Here is a 20,756-nt window from a genome sequence, read left to right on the forward strand (position 1 = left end):
AATGTTAGCCATTACCTTATTTACTTCTCTACTTATTCTATGAAGGTAAAGCTTAACTTTGTTTCTTTTACTACTTTGCACCTAAGTTTTTTTGTATCTCCGATGGTGACATTATACATTTTTCACTGTACTTCTGTACCTGAGTACACATGACAATAAAGTCTAAACCTAAACCTATTCACAAATGAATGGCAGATCTAAATAGATTAAAATATCTCAATGTCCCTGCTGTGAGCAAAAGGCTAAATGGTTGGGTACAAAACTCTCAATGAATGATTTCTGATATTCCAGCACAGTTTATCATGACTGCTGTCTGTTATTTGGTCCCACAATAATTTATTTTCAAGGGTTGAAGATACATTGCAAAGCTTGTGTACACAACCTTTCAGAATGCTCACCAGCTTACACATTGCACCTTCATCAAAACAAACCTACACAATGCAGAAAAATATAGGCCATAGTATTGTCAATACATAAATACTTGCATGTTAACATTTTTTATGTACATAAATTTGCTTTATATATATTCTCTTGTAAAATCAGCTTAATTTTAAACCTAGAAATGATTGTGTGTTGAGTCAGTGGATGAATGCTTAACAATGGCTATTCTTGACTTGAGCAGAAGCATTAAAGCATGCAAAACAAATGTCAGCATTAGAAAAAGAGGAATGTCATGCCAATACATTAATCCTTTGTCTGCTAATATCACTAATAGTATTTTCTGGTTTTTAGTGTAAAGTCTTAGGTTAAAATGGAATGCTAATGTGCCCATTTAATATTCATTTCAAATAATAGTACAGTATTGAAAAACATGTCCAGAAAATGTTAGTGAAGAATATTGAATGGTGTTAAAGTTTAGGAAAGCGCCATAAGCCACAGAGTAAGGACTGGCAGAGAGCAAGACTAAGGCTTGAGGTGGAGTCCAGTACCTTTTTACTCCAGGGAGTCATTTGGCAACATTCAGTAGGGGAGGATGAACGAGTGCTGTGAAACTACAAATAAAACAGGGCAATGAAACATTAGAACCAAATAAACACAAATATCTTATCAAATATGAGAAACAAAATAAAAATGAACATCTGAAAGAACCAATACAAGTTAATCACAAATGCTGGGCCAACAGTATAGATATATCAAACAGCAATATTCTCATTGATTTCTGAAGCCATTTCAAATATCTTTGACTTCAAAGCAATCTGTATTGCCTACTTTCTCCTGAAAGAATAAACATCCTTTATATGATCATTATCAAATAAAAGTTGTGCAAAATTTTCAATCCTTCCTGAGCTTTGCATTGTAGATCACACAGCACTAAGAACTGCATATATTGAGGTTTTCTGCATATATTATACAACCATGCAAAATAATAAGGTGAGGGTCATCCCTTGGTTAAAGATTTTAGTTGAATTCAATTGAAATAGAGTGAGTTTCAAGAGGCAAAAATCATTTATTTAACATTCATGTATTCTAATCGTCAATCTGTCCATTCAACCACATCCCACATCTCCATTATGTACTTGGCTCTCTCCTGGTAAAAATATCAAAGTAGTGTTTAGTGACTAAAAATGTAACAATTAACTTTAAAATTGCAGGAAAGAGATGAAAATCCAATGAAGAAAATTTAACTTGTTAGTTTTACTGTGCAATAATGTTTGCAATAAGTTAGCAACATGCAGAATATTGGTAGAGAAGATGACCTGCACTTAGAAATGCAGCTTGAAATGAAATCTTAAGTAGCTATGACTTTCTTATTTAATCTATTGTAGTTTTGTGAAGCATGTATCAATAAGCTTAGTAGTTCCAGTCAGCCTCAATCTGTGGAAATTCATTATTCCTCTTACCCAGGAACAGTATAATGATGGGAATGTTACCATTCTTTGAAGCAAGAGTGAGAAGTATTGCCTGAAATAAAAACAGAAGTTGCTGGAGAAACTCAGCAAGTCTGGCAGCATCCGTGGGAAGAAAACAAAGTTAATGTTTCGAGTCCAGTGATGCTTCATCAAATGAAGAAAGTCAGTCGGTGCTCAGTCAAGTAGGGTCAGTGGCTCTGCTGGCCTCCTGAGCTATTGAATAGGTGGTTCAACACAGGGAAAGGATCAACCTTTTCCGTGGAGTCCAAAGAAGCACTTGCAATCTCACTCCCACTAATGTGGACAACTACTGCTATTTCCTGGAATACTGATGCGGCTCCACAGTTATAATCATCAAGGCCTCATTCTGCCAGATGAGGCAGTAGAAAAGCAGGAAATTCATCAAGATCCCCTGGTTGCCTGCTATGAGGTAAAATCGACCGCTACATCTAAACTGCAAGCACTCAAGATCAGGTCATAGTTTATAAAAGAGGGATTCTTCTTTTCAGCTGCTTTTCCAGCAACACATTTTCAGTTCTGATCTCCAGCATCCGCAGTCCTCACTTTCTCCTCCTTCTTCTTGAATAATAAGTTACTGCCATTAAAAAACTAAAAGCTCAATTATTGATCCTAATGGTCTTTGGGATGGTAGGGCTTTACAATAGATAGTAGACTCTTTAAGGTGTTCCCTACCTGTAATGTAACCAAATGAACAACAGTAACCCTGGTGAAACCAAGAATGTAGAGGTGCCACATTTTTGAGCACTTTAATGACAAAAATGTGACTGCTATAGTTACTTCAATCTTATCAGCATCTCAATGTCTACAAGATGTACCTCTGTCAACAGAGCATAAAATTAGACTAAGAGACTTGCTACATTGTGCAGATATACATCAGAAGCCTTCAAAAAGTTACCTTTCTTTGATTGAATAGAGCTGCTCTATGTAACAGATCCTTTAGCTTTCCCCAAAAGCAAATGAACAACAACAGAACTTCTCCAACATCTTAGTTGTCATCAACAGAGCCAATGACATATATTCATGTGGGAATACAGGGAGAATTAGCCATTTGGATACAGAACTGGCTCAAAGGTAGAAGACAGAGGGTGGTGGTGGAGGGTTGTTTTTCAGACTGGACGCCTGTGACCAGTGGAGTGCCACAAGGATTGGTGCTGGGTCCACTACTTTTCATCATTTATATAAATGATTTGGATGGGAACATAAGAGATATAATTAGTAAGTTTGCAGATGACACCAAAATTGGAGGTGCAGTGGACAGCGAAGAAGGTTACCTCAGATTACAACGGGATCTTGATCAGATGGGCCAGTGGGCTGAGAAATGGCAGATGGAGTTTAATTTAGATAAATGTGAGGTGCTACATTTTGGGAAAGCAAATCTTAGCAGGACTTATACACTTAATGGTAAGATCCTAGGGAGTGTTGCTGAACAAAGAGACCCTGGAGTGCAGGTTCATAGCTCCTTGAAAGTGGAGTCACAAGTAGATAGGATAGTGAAGAAGGCATTTGGTATGCTTTACTTTATTGGTCAGAGTATTAAATACAGGAGTTGGGAGGTCATGTTGCAGCTGTACAGGATATTAGTTCGGCCACTGTTGGAATATGGCGTGCAATTCCGGTCTCCTTCCTATTGGAAAGATGTTGTGAAATTTGAAAGGGTTCAGAAAAGATTTACAAGGATGTTGCCAGAGTTGGAGGTTTGAGCTACAGGGAGAGGTTGAATAGGCTAGGGCTGTTTTCCCTGGAGCATTGGAAGCTGAGGAGCATGGACAGGGTAAATAGGCAAAATCTTTTCCCTGGGGTGGGAGAACTAGAGGGCATAGGTTTAGGGTGAGAGTAGAAAGATATAAAAGAGACCTAAAATGCAACTTTTTCACTCAGAGGGTGGTATGTGTATGGAATGAGCTGCCAGAGAAAGTGGTGGAGGCTGGTACAATTGCAACATTTAAAAGGTATCTGGATGGGTATATGAATAAGAAGAGTTTGGAGGATATGGGCCTGGTGCTGGTAGGTGGGAATAGATTGGGTTGGGACATCTGGTCGGGCTGGACAAAAGGGTCTGTTTCCGTGCTGTACATCTCTATGCCAACTGGTCTTCAGAATTTGGAGCAGCTGCTTCAAAGTAGGCCCAAAAAAGTTGGACTCACCTTGCCAAGGGCACCTTGGTATTGGGTACAAAGGGATTCTGTGACAGGTGGATTGAAGTGGGGAGTAAGTCAAAGGGCAAGGTAATGCGATTAGGTACTCAGACATGTACTAGCTATGGCAAAGCTAATTTCAGTACAGGCCTAGTAATCATTTTTCTTGTGTGAAGGCACGAAACATTAATTTAATGTTATGCAGCAGCCATTAAAACACCTACGTATTTAGGTCACTATCTGATTTGCCACTGAAGAAATTAGATCAAGGCAAAAGCATATTCTTATAATATTTTAAAGTCCAATTATGCAAAATCTAAGTGCCACTATACAAACCTTCTGAAGACTCTTTATATTCTCAACCTTACTTCATAACTTATCCTGCCAGAAATCAACTTCTCAGATGGATTACAGCCACTTCCAAATAACGTTGCTCCTTCGTACAAATATCTCACAAATGCCAGTGAACCATGCCACCCTCGTTGCAAGGTTTGCTTGTATAACCTGGTGTGAGCAATTTGCCCCCTGGCTGGCATTCACCTGTATTTCTCTGCTGAGACAAGTTAGATTGTTGGTGCTACAGATCGTAGTATCAGGTTTGAAGCAGTATCAAGATCACAATTTACAATATGCACTTTGACTGAAGACTTCACATAATGGCTTGCACGTCGCAGTGCTAGGTGACAAAATGCCATCCAAACTTTCAGGCGTTAAATCACCAAGCACACAATGCTGGTCAAGGGAAAGGCAGGATTTACAGAGAATCACAGAGAGGGACTTGCAAGAGAATGTTGGTTCCATATCAATACCAAAGCTAGCAGAGATCTGGAGAGAAGATCTTTCAAATATTACTCTGGGAATCAAAAAACTTGCAAATCGTACCATGAAAGTCAGTCATGATAACATAACGGTGATTAATAAGCTTTATACCTATTTCATATATTTTAATGAGTAGCTGTTCCAACTTGCCTGAAAAACAACAGCTAATTAATTAGTCCAGAGAATCAAGAAAATGTACCAGACATCTGGTCTGCCAAGGAAATGTCTCACACTGCCTACAGGACAATAATAAATGTCCGCACACTAACAGCCTCTCAGATTTGATAAAAGATCCAAAACAATTTGCTGGCAATCACTGCCTTTAGTCTCTCTGTTGCATGCCACCACCACTATGCATGAACTAATCTAGCTAAGATACCAATGAATGCAGATTGCTTCGCTAATCCCCATGCTGTGAATTTGTAGAGTTTGTTTAAGAAGGGAAGTTCCAGTAAGCCGCCACAGCTACACACATATATTCTATCGCTTAGGGTTTACAAACTATTTGTGAATCATTTATATTTGGGCTTGATGGGTATCAACAACAATAAAACAAAATTCAATAGTTACACGTACAAAACATGTACTTCAATTACTTAGGAGTATGAATGAAACAAAAATAATGCGTGAGTCAGAATCTCTCGCAGTGTTTTCCTCTGGTCACTAACCATATTTTCTATGTTGACAAAGGGAATGAATACATTGGCATTGATTGGTTGCATTACCATTTCTGCACAAACTTTTAAACTTTTACACTACTGACAGACTGGAACCTTATAAGCAGATTAGGGAATAGGACACAACCTATTTTCTCAAGGTTAAGGTATTTAGAACTCAGGGTCACATTCTGAGCTGATGAAAACTACGCCTGGGCCAGAATTAATCGCTTTGTTGTCAAAATCGGGCATCGAATCAAATAGGCTTTCTAACAAATGCCAAAGGAGTGCAACTGTGCACTTGCAACTGAAATGTTCCCGATTCCTGTATTCTGACAGGAATCTCTGTGCTCATTGTGAAGAGCAGTTACCTTGTGATCGCACCAAACAGCATTGCACAGAAACAAGCATTATGTTGCTAGGCAACTGCATAGAAAGGACAAAGGGGAGGAATTGGTTTTGTGCCTGATCCTCTGGGAAGAGAGTGATGCGCCTGTAAGGCATGTTTGAGGCTCAAGGTTAGCTCCCATTCAGGCCTGGGGCCTTGTTTCTATAGTTACCCTGTGAGCTATAGACGTTAACCGGGTCTTCAGATGCGGTTTGCTGAACAGGATCTTCTGAAAATCAGCTGTGGGGAGGGGTTGAAGGGCAATGGGCCCCACTTGATGTGGGAGGAGGGGGGAAAGATGAGTGATTCTCCTTGATCTGGATGGTGAGAGCTATTAAGATTTGGAGCAAAGCAATGCATCCAAGGCACTTCACAAAGATGGCAGCACCCTCAACGGCTGTTTGAAAACAATAGCCAACTCAGACAAATGTCGTACACAACACTCGATGGCACTCTTTCTCCTGTCATTCAGGAGCAAATGGTTCAACTCCAACCGGAAGGTAATGGACAGTTTTGAACCCACGTGGAAGAGGACGTGTTGGCCATTGCTGAAATGCCCTTTGGTGAAGCTAGAGCCAGCCACGGTGCTGAGGCTGATGGTATTCTCTTTCTGATATCCCACTTCCACCTCGTTCCACTGATTTATGAGCTGGTATCTCTTACTTAGCTTCGTTCCTTCGGCGTGGAAAGAATCTAACTCTCAGTTGAGGCCTGCTGCATGCGTGTGTGAGGATTGTGAGCTGTACTCATGAACCATGTTGGTGGTGGTGATTGTGGGGCGGGGGGGTGGGGGGGGAGCCCTTGTCATTCAGTAGTCACCTTTCAGTTTGCTATGCCAGATGGCTCAGTGAGCTGCTGCAGAATGAAGGCATTATAACCTCTGCCAAAATACCAGGCATTGATCTGAATGATACATTGTATCAGGGCACTGAGGGAAATATCCTTTTGGTTCCAGTCAATTGCAGAGTTGACAATGTGCTCCTGCAATATCTTATGTGTGTTCCAAATGGCACAAATTCTGCAATTGTGGTGAAGCTATGTTCTCACTTTATCTGACTGTCTCTCCCATGAGGGGTAAAATGAAATTAACTCTTAAAACAGAGATCCTCAGGGACTTCCCTTATGCAGCAGTGCACTGCAAAACACGACATTCAAGAACTTTTCCATCTGTCAAGTGAAAGATTCCAGAGCGTGTGCAAGTTTACCACCATGATCACATTGACAGCCACTGGCAATGCAATTCTGCCTTGTCACTGTACCAGGCAGCAGATTTCAGTGAGGATCTCTTTGGTAAAGGACAGATCTCTGACACACTGCTGTGACACAGGAATGGGCAATCCTCCCTGAACAATATGTCTTGCTGAATTCCACAGTCTCACCAATCTCTGGGTGAAGAAATCTCTCCTTATCTCAGTCCTAAATGACCTACCCCATACCCATAAACTGTGAGCTCTGGAACCTACTATCAAGTAACCTGTATATTATACGGACAATGATTTAAAAAGCCCAGGGAATGTTCTTCCAGTGTGTCAACCCTGCAAGCTGTAAGTGAGACAGTTGCTGGAGAAGTGAAATCCAAAATGACAATACTGGTATCAAATCAGTGTTACATACTGATTAATGTCATGATCTCAGTGAAAGTGAGGACTGCAGATGTTGGAGATCAGAGTCGAGGGTGTGGTGCTGGAAAAGCACAGCAGGTCTGGCAGCATCCGAGGAGCAGGAGAATCGATGTTTCAGGCGAAAGCCCTTCAGCAGGAATGAGTTGATCTGCCTACTCTGCATCCTTTAGGCAAACATTAACTATGTGTGCCACTGACCCCTCACCACGATGGTATCTGAAATGCTTTGCATCAGATGCTGAAGACAACATGATGAACCCCAAACAGCAAAAGAATGGGTGTTACTGAATGCAGTTTGTCATCCAACATTCTATTATTAAAAAGTTTATTTTTGTCAACACGTCTGTTGATCGATTAATGTTTTTGAAACAATAATTGATCTAATCCATTATGGCACCTCTTGCCTCCTTGCATGCTTTGTGGTTCTAACATGCAGTTACTGTATTCTTATCATGAAGGTGGTATTACATAGCAATATGCTAATATACTATGATTAACATTTCTTAACTATTTCCTGAAGGCTCTGATCTCCAAATTCAGGTTGGTTTACTTTGGGCAAAGTTACTTTATTCAATCCAAGCTCAGAAGATCTATCTCAAAGATTATCACAACATTTGAAACCTCTCTGATTTTCAGCATACCGCTGACATATTAACGTGTCTTTTGACTATCGAGCAGACTGGTATCAGAATTGGTGTGATTCATTATTTGATAATGTTATGGAAATGGATTTAACTTATCACAATAAACTGCGCGTCTTTAGCCCTGTCAAACATTATAAAACTGGAAGACTAGAGGCAGCAAACTTTCACATTACATTCACATGTATTCCATTATCCCAGATGCTCAGGACCCCATGGTTTCACACAGAATTTTTGCTAACCTACTTAAGGATTTTGATTTGTATTAATTTACACTTAATCTCTGTCCTGAAGATGTTGACTGCTGTTGAAGCACTGGTAAATTTTTAAATACTTTGCCCTGTGTATGACAGTTGAGGATGGGAGTGGAGGCATCTCAGACATGCAGACTTTCCAGTTTTTATGAGTCCAGAATGGATAGTGTTCCCTTTCTGGACTAGGGAGTTCAATACCTTATGTGTATAAAACACTTACAATTAAGTGAAATATCTCTTTACGGTTGGATGTTAGACTTTATTGGTCAGAGTATTAGGTACAGGAGTTGGGAGGTCACGTTGTGGCTGTACAAGATATTGGTTAGGCCATTTTTGGAATATCACATGCAATTCTGACCTCCTTCCAACAGAAGGCTGTTGATAAACTTGAAAGTGTTCAGAAAAGATTCATAAGGATGTTGTCAGGGTTGGAGGGTTTGAGTTGCAGGGAGAGATTGAACAGGTTGGGGCTGTTTTCCCTGGAGTGTCAGAAGCTGAGGGGTATAAAATTGAGGGGCATGGATAGGATAAATAGACAAAGTCTTTTCTCTGCAGTGAGGGAGTCCAGAACTAGAGGACATAGGGTTAGGGTGAGAGGGGAAAGGTATAAAATAGACCAAGGGACAACTTTTTCACACAGAGTGTGGTACGTGTATGGAATGAGCTGCCAGAGGAAGTGGTGGAAGCTGGTACTATTGCAACATTTAAAAGGCATCTGGATGGGTATATGAATAGGAAGGGTTTGGAGGGAAACTGGGCCGGGTTCTGGCAGGTGGGACTAGATTGGGTTGGACTATCTGGTCGGCATGGACAAGTTGGACTGAAGGGTCTGTTCTGATTTGTACATCACTATGACTATATGACTTGAGTACAGATAAAAGAGTGAGATGAAGGGAAATCACTGAAGCCTCAAGGGATTTTAGAAGTAGCGGAGTCAGATCTAGAGTCATAGACATGTATAGCACAAAACAGACCCTTTGGTCCAACTTGTCCATGCCGACCAGATATCCTAACCTAATGTAATCCCATTTGCCAGCACCCGGCCCATTTCCCTCCAAACCCTTCCTATTCATATACTCATCCAGATGCCTTTTAAATGTTGCAATTGTATCAGCCTCCACCACTTCCTCTGGCAGCTCATTCCATACACGCACCTCCCTCTGTGTGAAAAAGTTGCCCCTTAGGTCCCTTTTCTGCCTTTCCCCTCTCACCCTAAACCTATGCCTTGTAGTTCTGCGCTCCCCCCACCCCAGGGAAAAGACCTTGTCTGTTTATCCTATCCTCATGGTTTTATAAGCCTCTATAAGGTCACCCCTCAGCCTCCGACACTCCAGGGAAAATAGCCCATCCTATTCAGCCTCTCGTGTAATATATTATCAGGAGTGAAGCCATACAGCAAATTGGACAACGCAATTTAGGATTAGAAATAAGTATTTTATCTGGATCAGCTTGGCACAGTTGGTGTCCCTCCAGACTCTAGTCAAAAGATCATGAAGTTCAAATTTCAACCACCGACAATTCCCTGGTGAAGGTGCTCTACCTGGAAGCTGGAGAGAAGAAATGTGCACCCAACATACAGCACACCCAAGTTTCAATTCCCACAACAGACCAGCCAGTCTAGCACCTGATCAGGAAAGTCCTAAGTTAGGGACATTGAAGGACAATTTAGGGCAGGTGTGAACCCTTGGTGACTATGAAGCTATGCTGGACAGTGGAACTACTAGTGGTACGCTGACACTAATATGTTCAAATGAAAATATATATGAGGCAGACCTGTTAGTGCACAGTGACTGCTTGTCACCATAGAAACGGGAGATCAGATTGCCAAGCTGGATAAATGTTGACACCATTTTATTCACCGTCCTGCTGACCAATAGCAGACCATGCACTCTGAAAAGACAATGCAGGAATGATACACATTCCCCACTCTTGGCGCTGAGTCAAACACAGTGTAGAGGTTTATATAAAAAGACAAAGCGCTCACAGGGCAGGTGGCCACTGGTGTGATCGACATTTCTATGGAGCTCCCATTAGGCTCAGAATGAAGAGGGGAATATGGGAGTGAGGACATCATTGTAGAATTCCAAAATAAACCCCTGGTTTTGGAATAGTTAGGAGAAAGGACAACTTGTCTTTGGGAGACACTGCTAGATTGCAAGTGTCCTGCCCCTTACACCCCGAGTATGCACTAAGAGCACAAACTGGTCTAGAGTCAGAATTGTTTGACTCATTCTTTGCAACAAGAGGTAACTTAAGAATTGATTACCTTTGATATCAATCACAGCTCTACCTAACAGTATTTTCATCAACAATTTGTGAAATACTTGTAAATATTTCCAAAGAAAACTTGTAAATTTTCAACATTTGAGTATCAAAAATCAAATAAAATCAACATTGATATGTTATTTCATACTTCTGAACTAATGTTGCTTCCACATGCTTCAAATGCTTGCGCTACTGTTTCAGCAGCAGGACAAGCAAGAGAGCGCGGGTGGCACCTCACACCAACGGTAAGGATAACCCTGTCCATGATCCATGACAATTGTTCTCCCTCAGCAATCCAATCCAAGGCAATCATGGATAATTCCAACCAAGCAGAACATCCAATGCAGCTGTCCACATACAAAGTACTGTGTGATCACAATGCAATGCTTTCTGAGAGTGAATTCATTGAGAAAGCTGTAGGAAGAGGTGGCCTCACCGTTGCGCTTTGCTGTTTTTTCTGTGCTCTGAGACGATGGCGAGGCTGTGTCAAGGGCAGTGGCGGGGGCAACATAGACGGGGGTTTCATTAATCTTCTCTCTCCCAGCTGTCTCTGATGTTCTGCCAAGAAACAAGAACAAGACAAATTAGGGAAACATGATCTGCAGATCCCGCAACCTGCCAATTGAGAAAGAATTTCTTGCTGCTGATAAAGCCAAGAAACAAAAGCACATTCATCCAAAAATCAATCTGATCCGCTGTCCAGCTTTTTGCCAATGCTTCACCTTTTTGTGGCTGGCTCGAGGGCAGTTCACCTCAACGGATTCCATCTTTTCAGAGTTCACACTTGCATCTTTCATTCTCTGGCACATTCACTGAATGAGACCTAAGCCTAATAATTCATCACAGCTGCAGTATGCTGTACATTATTCATAAATCACAGGTAGAAAGCTCACTATGTTGTGGAACTGTATTTAGTGTTTTGTAGCTGGATAACTTTAAAGGGATATGGGCCAAATGCTGGTAAATGGGATTACATCAATTTAGGATATCTGGTCGCATGGACTGTTTGGACCAAAGGGTCTGTTTCTGTGCTGTGTAACTCTATTACTCCAAGACTAACTGGTGGCAGACAAATGTTGTTTTAGTTGAGGTGGTCTGACCAAATTAAGTGCCAGCCAGGCTCAAACTGAACAGAAATGGGCCTGCCCAAGGATTGACAACCCCTGTGGCAGAAATCCAATCCACTGACTAATCAAGAGGCCGGAAGTTCTCCATTGCCCGACAGCGCCACCTGAAGTGGTGGTACTGCATCCACAAAAGACCTACGATCGACAAGGGCCCCAGGCCACAGGTGAAGGGTGGTAAGATGGGGTTTGCAGGGTGTTGGCTGCTGACAAAATGTGGGATGGGTTGGAAACAAGTGTGGGGCGCAGGGGGGTCAGATTTCAGGGGCATCCCATTTCTTGCTGTCAACTCCCTTAAGTGGGCATTTAATGTTTTAAAAACGGAACCTCCCTACTAACCAGGTTAGCTGGTTTCTGGAGGCAAGTGAAACCCTTTTGAGTTAGGGAAAATCCCTGAATTGTTCTCTGTGGAGTCAGGAATAATGTGGCTCGTTAATGAACTTAATTAGCTAGCAAACAGGTTTCCTACATCAGTCCATTCCCACCTCTGACTTCATTGGGATGAATTTTCTTGGCAGTGGGAGTGAGCTGCACTGGGGCCCAGCTACCACTGAACCTGCTCCAACAGGTTCCATCCAATCCAGCCCACAGTGACCAATTCAATGATTTGAAAAGAAAAGCTTTGCCGACGTTTCAGTGCAGTACCGAGGGAGTGTTGCATCGTCAGAGGTGCCATCTAGCAAATGAGATGTTGCACTGACTTTCTGCCAATCTTATTGGGAAGCTGTTAAGATTCACACGAGAGAGCTCCAAGTAAAGCAGGGATACCCTCGGATATTTGCAGATATTTATTTTCCAACCAACATAACTAGAACACATTTTCTGGCCATTATCTCATTGCTGCTTGTGGGGTCTTATTGTGTGTAAGTTGGCTGCCATGTTTCCTACAGTCATCACAATCCATTAAAATAAAATCTGCAAAGCATCATTTGACATACCTGACATGCCAATACAATACAAGATTTTCTTTCTCTCTCTCTTTCTCTCTCTCTCTTTCTCTCTCTCTTTTAGGTTAATTGTCAATTCCAATTCATCCCACTAGTCCATTTGCATAGGCAAAACAGCTTTCGGTATGTGTTTACAGTGAACTGAATAACAGGAAACAAAATTGTAAATACAATATCTTGTGGGACAATCAGAAACTTACAATCCATCATAATCAGATGACTAATTAAATGGGCTATAGTTCTTCTGGCTTCTCATTGTGAGCTCTTGAAAAGCAACACTTCACAGAATTACAGAACTGTTTGGTGCAGGAGGAGGCCATTCAGCCCATCATACCTATGCTAGCTCTATTACCAGGTGTCAATATCCTGCCTTCTCCCCATAACCCTGCACACCATTTCCATCCGAATACTCATCCGATACCCTTTTGAATGCCTCAATGAATGCTGCCTTTTAAGCAGTGCATTCTATTCACTTCCTGATATATGAAATAACTTCCATTTCTCACTACCAGTTCCACCCTCAGTGATGCGATCAGCTGAAATGTAAACAGTATTAATCCTTTAACCAACCTTCAAACTCTCATCACCAGATTAGCCGCTTCCATTCTCTAACCCCACAATGCGTCACGCTCCCCATTCATTGAATACTTCTGGGCTTGACTTACTCAATAGCAGCTTCACGGCGTAACAGGGCTGCTTGCTTTAAGTCTGTGTCGATGATAGGGAGTTAATTCTTTTGTATCAACAAATTCCAAATCGAGTTCCCAGGGCAGGAGCCAGAGGAAGTGCCTCTAAACAGACTTTCCAACTTATCTCATGTTCAACCTCTAGTTATGAAAACTTTTTTTAAAAGATTTAAATAATCACACAGCCAACTTATCAAGCTATCAAACTGGAATGGGGCAATTTGTCATCAACCCTCCTGCCATTCGAGGGTTGGCTGTGAGGCAGTTTGTCTTTGCATGCATTTGACTCGCTGCCCTTGTCTACGGTGTGCGACTTAACCCACAAAAGCTTGAAACCTCCACCCTCAGTTCAAAGTGCAAAGTGACTTGTATCGACAACAGCAACGGGAGTCTGGCTACGGGTTCACCATCCAGAGAGCTCTCGTTCACCCAACTGACATGCTGGCATCTTTTTGTTTTATCAAGACAAAAACCGAGAAACGAATTTCACTCAAAGAGGCAGCGAACAACACAACAAGATGGCCACTAAAAGTGAGCAAAAAGCTACCAACGGCCACTGCTACATTGTTTAGATAAAGTCCTGTAGTGCAGTGCCAGAGAGGCTTTCTGCTTTTCTCTCAGCCAAGCAATGTATTTACAGCACCAATTTGTACTTGCATTTGAAGGGCTGCTGGGAGCAGATATGCACTTCAAAATACTCAGCGTGAAGCATTTTTCACTGTAATTCACATTAGCTACATTGCACAACTGACGACTGATCAAAAAGCTGACATCACAACTAACTAAACCGAATTCCCTGCGCACACACAAATGATGCCCAGTAGAATGGAATTAAAGACAAGGGTTTTTATTTTTGGGGACTGAGCTTAAGTTTGATTGCCAACTGTACCTCTTTGACCAGGTCTGCGATAACGGCCCATGGTCCCACCAACTGCTTCCCTCTGCAGAATACAGCACCGCAGTAACAGCTCACAGCAGGTTTCTCGATGGAAAGTTCATTATGGCAGAGAATGGAGCTGAAGCGCCCAATCCGCTGTCTGCCAGCTGCTCACTGGGCTATGCCTCTGCCCAGAGAGACTATTTGCTTTACACAAGACTTTAAAATGACAAAGTGATGCTGAATTGATTCAGTCAGACGCAGCTTAGAATGAAGCTATCACGGATTGCACCAGCACAGGGACACAATGAGGTTGCAGTGATTTCTGACTTTGGTCAGACGATTCATTCTCTCCGTTGAAAAGGGTGGACAATTTCTGAGTTTCTATCATTGGGCTGAAAACAATAACGACCCAACTCTGAAAAAAAAGCTCATATGTATAAGCACCCCAGATTATTTCTGCGCTCTTAAAAACACAGAATTACATATTTAACCCTTAGCTTGCAGCATGATGGACAAAACATTCACAATGAAAGCATTGTAAATTGACATCTGTGCCCTACAGAGTGCCAGTGCTACAAAGTGGAAACTCATAGCTCAGAGTGCTCACGCTCTGCCACCCAGTGTGTAACTGCTCAGTCGACCAGTGAGTAAATGCACTGTGACTGGGTGGACAAATACTCTCTGTGGCTGGGTGTGGAGATATGCTGTGACTGTAAATATATTCCAAGACCAAGTGGTAAAGACACTCTGTGCTTTGGTGTATAAATGCTGTCTGGGAATGGTGGGTAAGCATGCTGTGACTGGGTGTGGAAACACACTCTGTGACGTGAGTAAGTGCACTGTGACTGGGTGTAATTACATGCTGTGACCCAATGTATAAAATCAGCCTGTGACCCAGTGTATAATTGCGCTGTGACTCAGTGTGTAAATCACCAGGACTCGGTGTGCAAATATACTTTTTGACTCAATGTGTCAATGCACTATGACTGGATGTCTAAATACACACTGTAGCCCAGTGTGTGAATACATCCTATGGCCCAGTGTGTAAATACACCCTGTAGCCCAGTGTGTAAATACATCCTATGGCCCAGTGTGTAAACACATCCTATGGCCCAGTGTGTAAATACACCCTGTCCCCCAGTGTGTAAATACACCCTGTAGCCCAGTGTGTAAATATATCCTGTGGCCTAGTGTGTAAATACGCCCAGTGTATAAATACATCCTATGGCCCAGTGTGTAAATACATCCTGTAGCCCAGTGTGTAAATTCACCCTGTGGCCCAGTGTGTAAATACATCCTATGGCCCAGTGTGTAAATACACTTTTGTCCCAGTGTGTAAATACATCCTATGGCCCAGTGTGTAAATACGCCCTGCGGCCCAATGTGTAAATACAGCCTGTAGCCCAGTGCGTAAATACATCCTGTGGCCCAGTGTGTAAATACACTCTGTGCCCCAGTGTGTAAATACGTCCTATGGCCCAGTGTGTAAATGCGCCCTGTGGCCCAGTGTGTAAATACACTCTATGGCCCAGTGTGTAAATACATCCTATGGCCCAGTATGTAAATACATCCTGTGGCCCAGTGTGTAAATACGCCCAGTGTGTAAATACATCCTATGGCCCAGTGTGTAAATACGCCCAGTGTGTAAATACGCTCTGTGGCCCAGTGTGTAAATATACTCTGTGGCCCAGTGTGTAAATACATCCTATGGCCCAGTGTGCAAATACAGCCTGTGGCCCAGTGTGTAAATACACTCTGTGGCCCAGTGTGTAAATATACTCTGTGGCCCAGTGTGAAAATACATCCTATGGCCCAGTGTGTAAATACGCCCTGAGGCCCAGTGTGTAAATACGCCCAGTGTGTAAATACGCTCTGTGGCCCAGTGTGTAAATACACTCTGTGGCCCAGTGTGTAAATATACTCTGTGGCCCAGTGTGTAAATACATCCTATGGCCCAGTGTGTAAATACGCCCTGAGGCCCAGTGTGTAAATACGCCCTGAGGCGCAGTGTGTAAATACTCTCTGTGCTGAATCTTATTTCTTCTTTTGACACTCCCTTGCATGTGCAATCTCATTCTCTCAGCCTGGATCGATGACACCACAGGCCACTCGCTTTACCTGTCCTTAGCTACATCCCATCTACACCTCCTTTCTGAGTCACTGCTATTCCGTCCCCAGTACCTACTAAAGATCCTTCCTTGTCATTGTCCAGTAGGGGAACATCATGGGCATATGGACATGGCCAAAGATGAGCTTTTATTGATGACCTGCAAAAGGGAACACACTGGGCCACATAGTACATTTACACATCCCGTCACAGGTTGCAGTTCACTCTCACATTATGAACAAATGCTGTCATCTTGACCTTCACAGTCCAGGATGGTCTTCTACATGTGACTAGCAGCCACTGGAAGCGGAGGGTATCAGTCAGGCCTCTCTGCCTTGCGGTGCCCAATGCAGCTGTAATCGGCAAGGACGCTTCCTCCAGCTCAAAGTCCTCATTCATCTCAGACACTGCTCCCGTTTCCCTGGCTCCTCCACATTGCCTCGCTGCCTGCTCCAACTGTGCAGAGCGTAGCACAACAACAGGATGGTGCAGTACTTTCTGTCCAGACTGTACTAGAAAGCCCTCCCTAGACTACCCCCAGCAAGATAACCACACCTTCTGTCATCTCTTCCACCATGGCCCTGGTAAAGCACAGTGTGGCCTGGACACCAACTTGGTGAAGGTGTCATGCCGGCTGAGTGACAAACATAGTCCACATTGACTACTATAATCTGACCCCTCCACCATCACCGTGACCATTCCACTTTCGACTGTGTTCACTAGAGTCCATTGTTATATTTAGATGACTATGACGCAGTGATGTTCCCTTTGGCCCACAGCACTCTTATAAGTTCAACAAATGATGGGAGCTTTTGACCAGCGTTCTCGTTGTTTTAAGTCAGTGTCACTAACTTCTCCAGCACTGCGATGACAATGTTAGTATGGCTCAAGAAGAACAAGGCCAACAGGAGTCTTTTTTTGGAAATGGACTCTTCCAGATCTGCTGAGTTTCTCCAGCACTTCTGCTTGTCTTTTCCTGTAAAGAAATTCTCTAACTAGGAATGGAAATGTACTCTGTGACTCAGTATGTAAATACCCTCTGTTTCAGACACATAACCACAATAGGCCACGCAACCTGCCATCCAGGTTGCAATTTGAGCAGCTTTCACTAGACATCAGTTTCCTACTCCTTGTCTTCCCCAGATTCACTCGAGGAAGATCTGAGTTATTTATATTTTCTGTCCGTGGATCCAAGCCTGGCTGCTGAACAGTGCTGTGTAAAGACTGAATTACCCCGCAGCCGTTCCAGAGAGCTTGGCATGTGTCTTCAATGATACATCTGGGGGGTGGGGGGAGAGGTTGGCATCCAGTGCTATGCTGTACTTCAACCTGTTCACAATTCCGAAGGTGAAGTGGATGCCCTCCCAGTTCATGAAGCAGGTGTGGGAAGTGTATCACAGGCACAAGTTCAAGTGTTGCACCTGCTGCCTGGCATCACCACAGGCAAACTTCACCCAGTTTGTAGCACTGAAAAAACAGCTGTTTTATACACCCTGCACCTATCTGCAGCAGGTCCCTGGGAGGCAAAACAGTTGAGAGTAATTGTGACTTCCATTGCTGATTGCTTAAGGGTGTAAAGCATCTGAAAGGGTTAATACTGAAGAGTGACTTGGGCTCCAGTTACTATAATGGAGCTGGTGGGCAAGGGGAAGATGTTGATAAAATGGCACAGTTTACAGGCGGGTAAAGCTATAGCAAGCAAAGTATTTACAGCTCAGATTGAGTGCAGTAGCTACGCTTACCTTAAGGGCAGCACGGTGACTCAGTGGGTAGCACTGCTGCCTCACAGAAACAGGGACTCGGGTTTAATTCCATCGGGGATAATGAAAGGCCACAAAGGCAACTTGAAACCAGTCCATGTCATCAGAATTCAAGCAATAATTGGGCAATTTATAAACCTAAGCGGAAATTGTCTGATGGAAGAAGGAAGTTGGGAGATTATTGAAGCTGCAGAAAAGTTGGGAGAGCCATGACTTAAACTGTAATAAAGGCAGGGACATTAACTTTAATCCCGCACAATAAGGGTAATCATGGAAAAGAAATGTGAAAGCAAATTTACAGTCTCAGGCAGTGGGAACACCTCAAAAACCCTATTAAAAGATCAGGCACCACCATATAAAGATGCAAAGAATGGGATTCATTCAGGAATGCCAGTAAGATAATCTGAGTACAATATCGAGACTATGATTAACAAGGTTCACTGGGTAAAGATGCAAGAAAGGCAGGAATCCTCAATTTTGACTGGAAATGCAGAAAAAGCTTCCAGTTCAGCAGTACACATTGCAGCATTGCTACACTGCAGAATGAACAAACAACCTTTGGAGCGAGGACAATAAATCATAATGTTAGGATGACATGACAGCAGAAATAATATTACCAGATCTATTTCATTTCAGAGATAGAATGGAGAATTGGACAACTTGGAGAAACCAATTCTTTAAGACATGAATGTGCAAAGACCTTGCCAAGTCCTCATCTGGGCACCAGCGCTGAAGTTGGCAGAGCTGCCTCACAGGTTTGTCAAGCAGCAGCCTATAGTCACACTCAAAGGAATCATCTCTTACATATACTGTCCCACACAACAAAATCCCCATCCCTGGCCTAGCACTGATGGTGGAACAATGGGATACAGTTGGAAGGGATTTGCCTCAGGAGTCTTAAATATCGAGTTTAGTTTAGTTTCATGCCATCAAGATCTGACATGGGTAAGGAAACCTCCTACTGATTACCATGTACCATCCTCCCTCGACTGGTGATTGCATACCCCTCCATGCTGAGCAGCACTTGGAGGAAGTACTGAAGGCAACAAGGGCACAGAATGTACTCTGGGTGGGGGTTTCAATGTTCACCACCAAGAGTGGCTTTGCAGCAGCTGGTCAGGCCCTGCTGGACATAGCTGCTGGACAGGGTCTGAGGCAGGTGGTGTGGGAACCAACAAGAGGGAAAGATGTACTTGGTTTCATCCTTATCAATCTGTCAGCTACAGATGCATCTGCCCATGATATTATTGGTAAGAGTGGCTACTATACAATCCTTGTGGAGACAAAGTCCTGCCTTCACGTTGAGAATAACCTCCATTGTGTTGTGTGGCATTATCGCCAGGCTAAACAGGACTGACTCCAAACCAATATAGCAACTCAAGTCTGAACATTCATGAGGCACTGTGGGCAATCAATAGCAGCAGAACTGTACTCCAACACGATCTACAGCCTCATGGACCAGCACCCTACCATCATTATCGAGTCATAGGATTAGTCTGATTTAATAAAGAGGGCATGCCAGGAGCAGCACTAAGTGAAGATACCAGAAAGGATTACCTGCGTGCCAAACATCATAAGCAGCAAGTAACAGTCAGAGCTAAGCACTTCCATAATCAACAGATCAGTTCTAAGCTCTGCAGTCCTGCCACATCCAGTCGTGATTGGTGGTGAACAATTAAACAATTCACTGGAGGAGGAGGCTCCACAAATATCCCAATCCTCAATGATGGAGGACCCCAGCTCATCAGTGCAAGAGATACAGATAAGCATCCACAGCAATCTGCAGCCAGAAGTGCTGAGTAGATGATCCATCTCGGCCTCCTCCAGTGGTCCCCAGGTCACCAATGCCAGCCTTCAGCCAATTCAATTTACTGCTCGTAAATATGGAAAAATGCCCACATATGTTCTATACAAAAAAAAATCAAGTCCAAGCCAACCAATTACTATCAGTCTACTCTCAATCATCAGTAAAGTGATGAAAGATGCTATCACCAGCATCTGCTCAGAAATAACTGACAGTTAGTTCTGCCAGGGCGACTTAGCTCCTGACCATGTTACAGCCTTGGTTCAAACCTGGACAATGAGCTGAATTCCAGAGGTGAGGGGAGAGTGATAGCTCTTGACATCTAGGCCTCATTTGACCAAAAGCTACATCAAGGAGCCCTAATACAACTAGAATCAATGGGAATCAGAGGGCAAATTCTCAGCTGGTTGGAGTCATACCTGGCACATAAGAAGATGAGTTTAGTTGTTGGAGGTCAATTATTTCAGCTCCACTATCTCCTCAAGGTAGTGTTCTAGGCCCAATCATCTTCATCAGCTTCATCAATGATTTTCCCTATACCATGAGGTCAGAAATAGGGATGTTTGCTGATGATTCTACAATGTTCAGCCCCATTCATGACTCCCCAAATATGAAAGCAGTCCATGTTCAAATGTAATCAGATCTGGACAATATCCAGGCTTTGACTGATAAGAAATGGCAGGGAAATCTATCTCCATTAAGAAAGAACCTAACGACTATCCCTTGACAATCAATGGCATTGTATCTCCATTATCAACTTTCCTTGGGGTTTCCATTGACTAGAAACTCAACTGGTC

At 42.9% G+C, this 20,756-nt stretch overlaps 1 protein-coding gene across 1 annotated transcript in view; it reads right to left on the reverse strand.

Moving 5' to 3' along the window:
* The window catches only part of nhsb (Nance-Horan syndrome b (congenital cataracts and dental anomalies)), a 397,274-nt gene that overhangs the window by 41,637 nt on the left and 334,881 nt on the right, over positions 1-20,756 (reverse strand). Inside the window, exons 3-4 of the mRNA XM_060832952.1 lie at positions 11,088-11,209; positions 930-992 (exon numbers count right to left, since the gene is read on the reverse strand). Coding sequence (XP_060688935.1) covers positions 930-992; positions 11,088-11,209 — 185 coding nt within the window. The remainder of the gene's footprint in view (positions 1-929; positions 993-11,087; positions 11,210-20,756) is intronic.

Source organism: Hemiscyllium ocellatum, chromosome 12, assembly GCF_020745735.1.
Source record: "Hemiscyllium ocellatum isolate sHemOce1 chromosome 12, sHemOce1.pat.X.cur, whole genome shotgun sequence".
Taxonomy (NCBI): Eukaryota; Metazoa; Chordata; class Chondrichthyes; order Orectolobiformes; family Hemiscylliidae; genus Hemiscyllium; species Hemiscyllium ocellatum.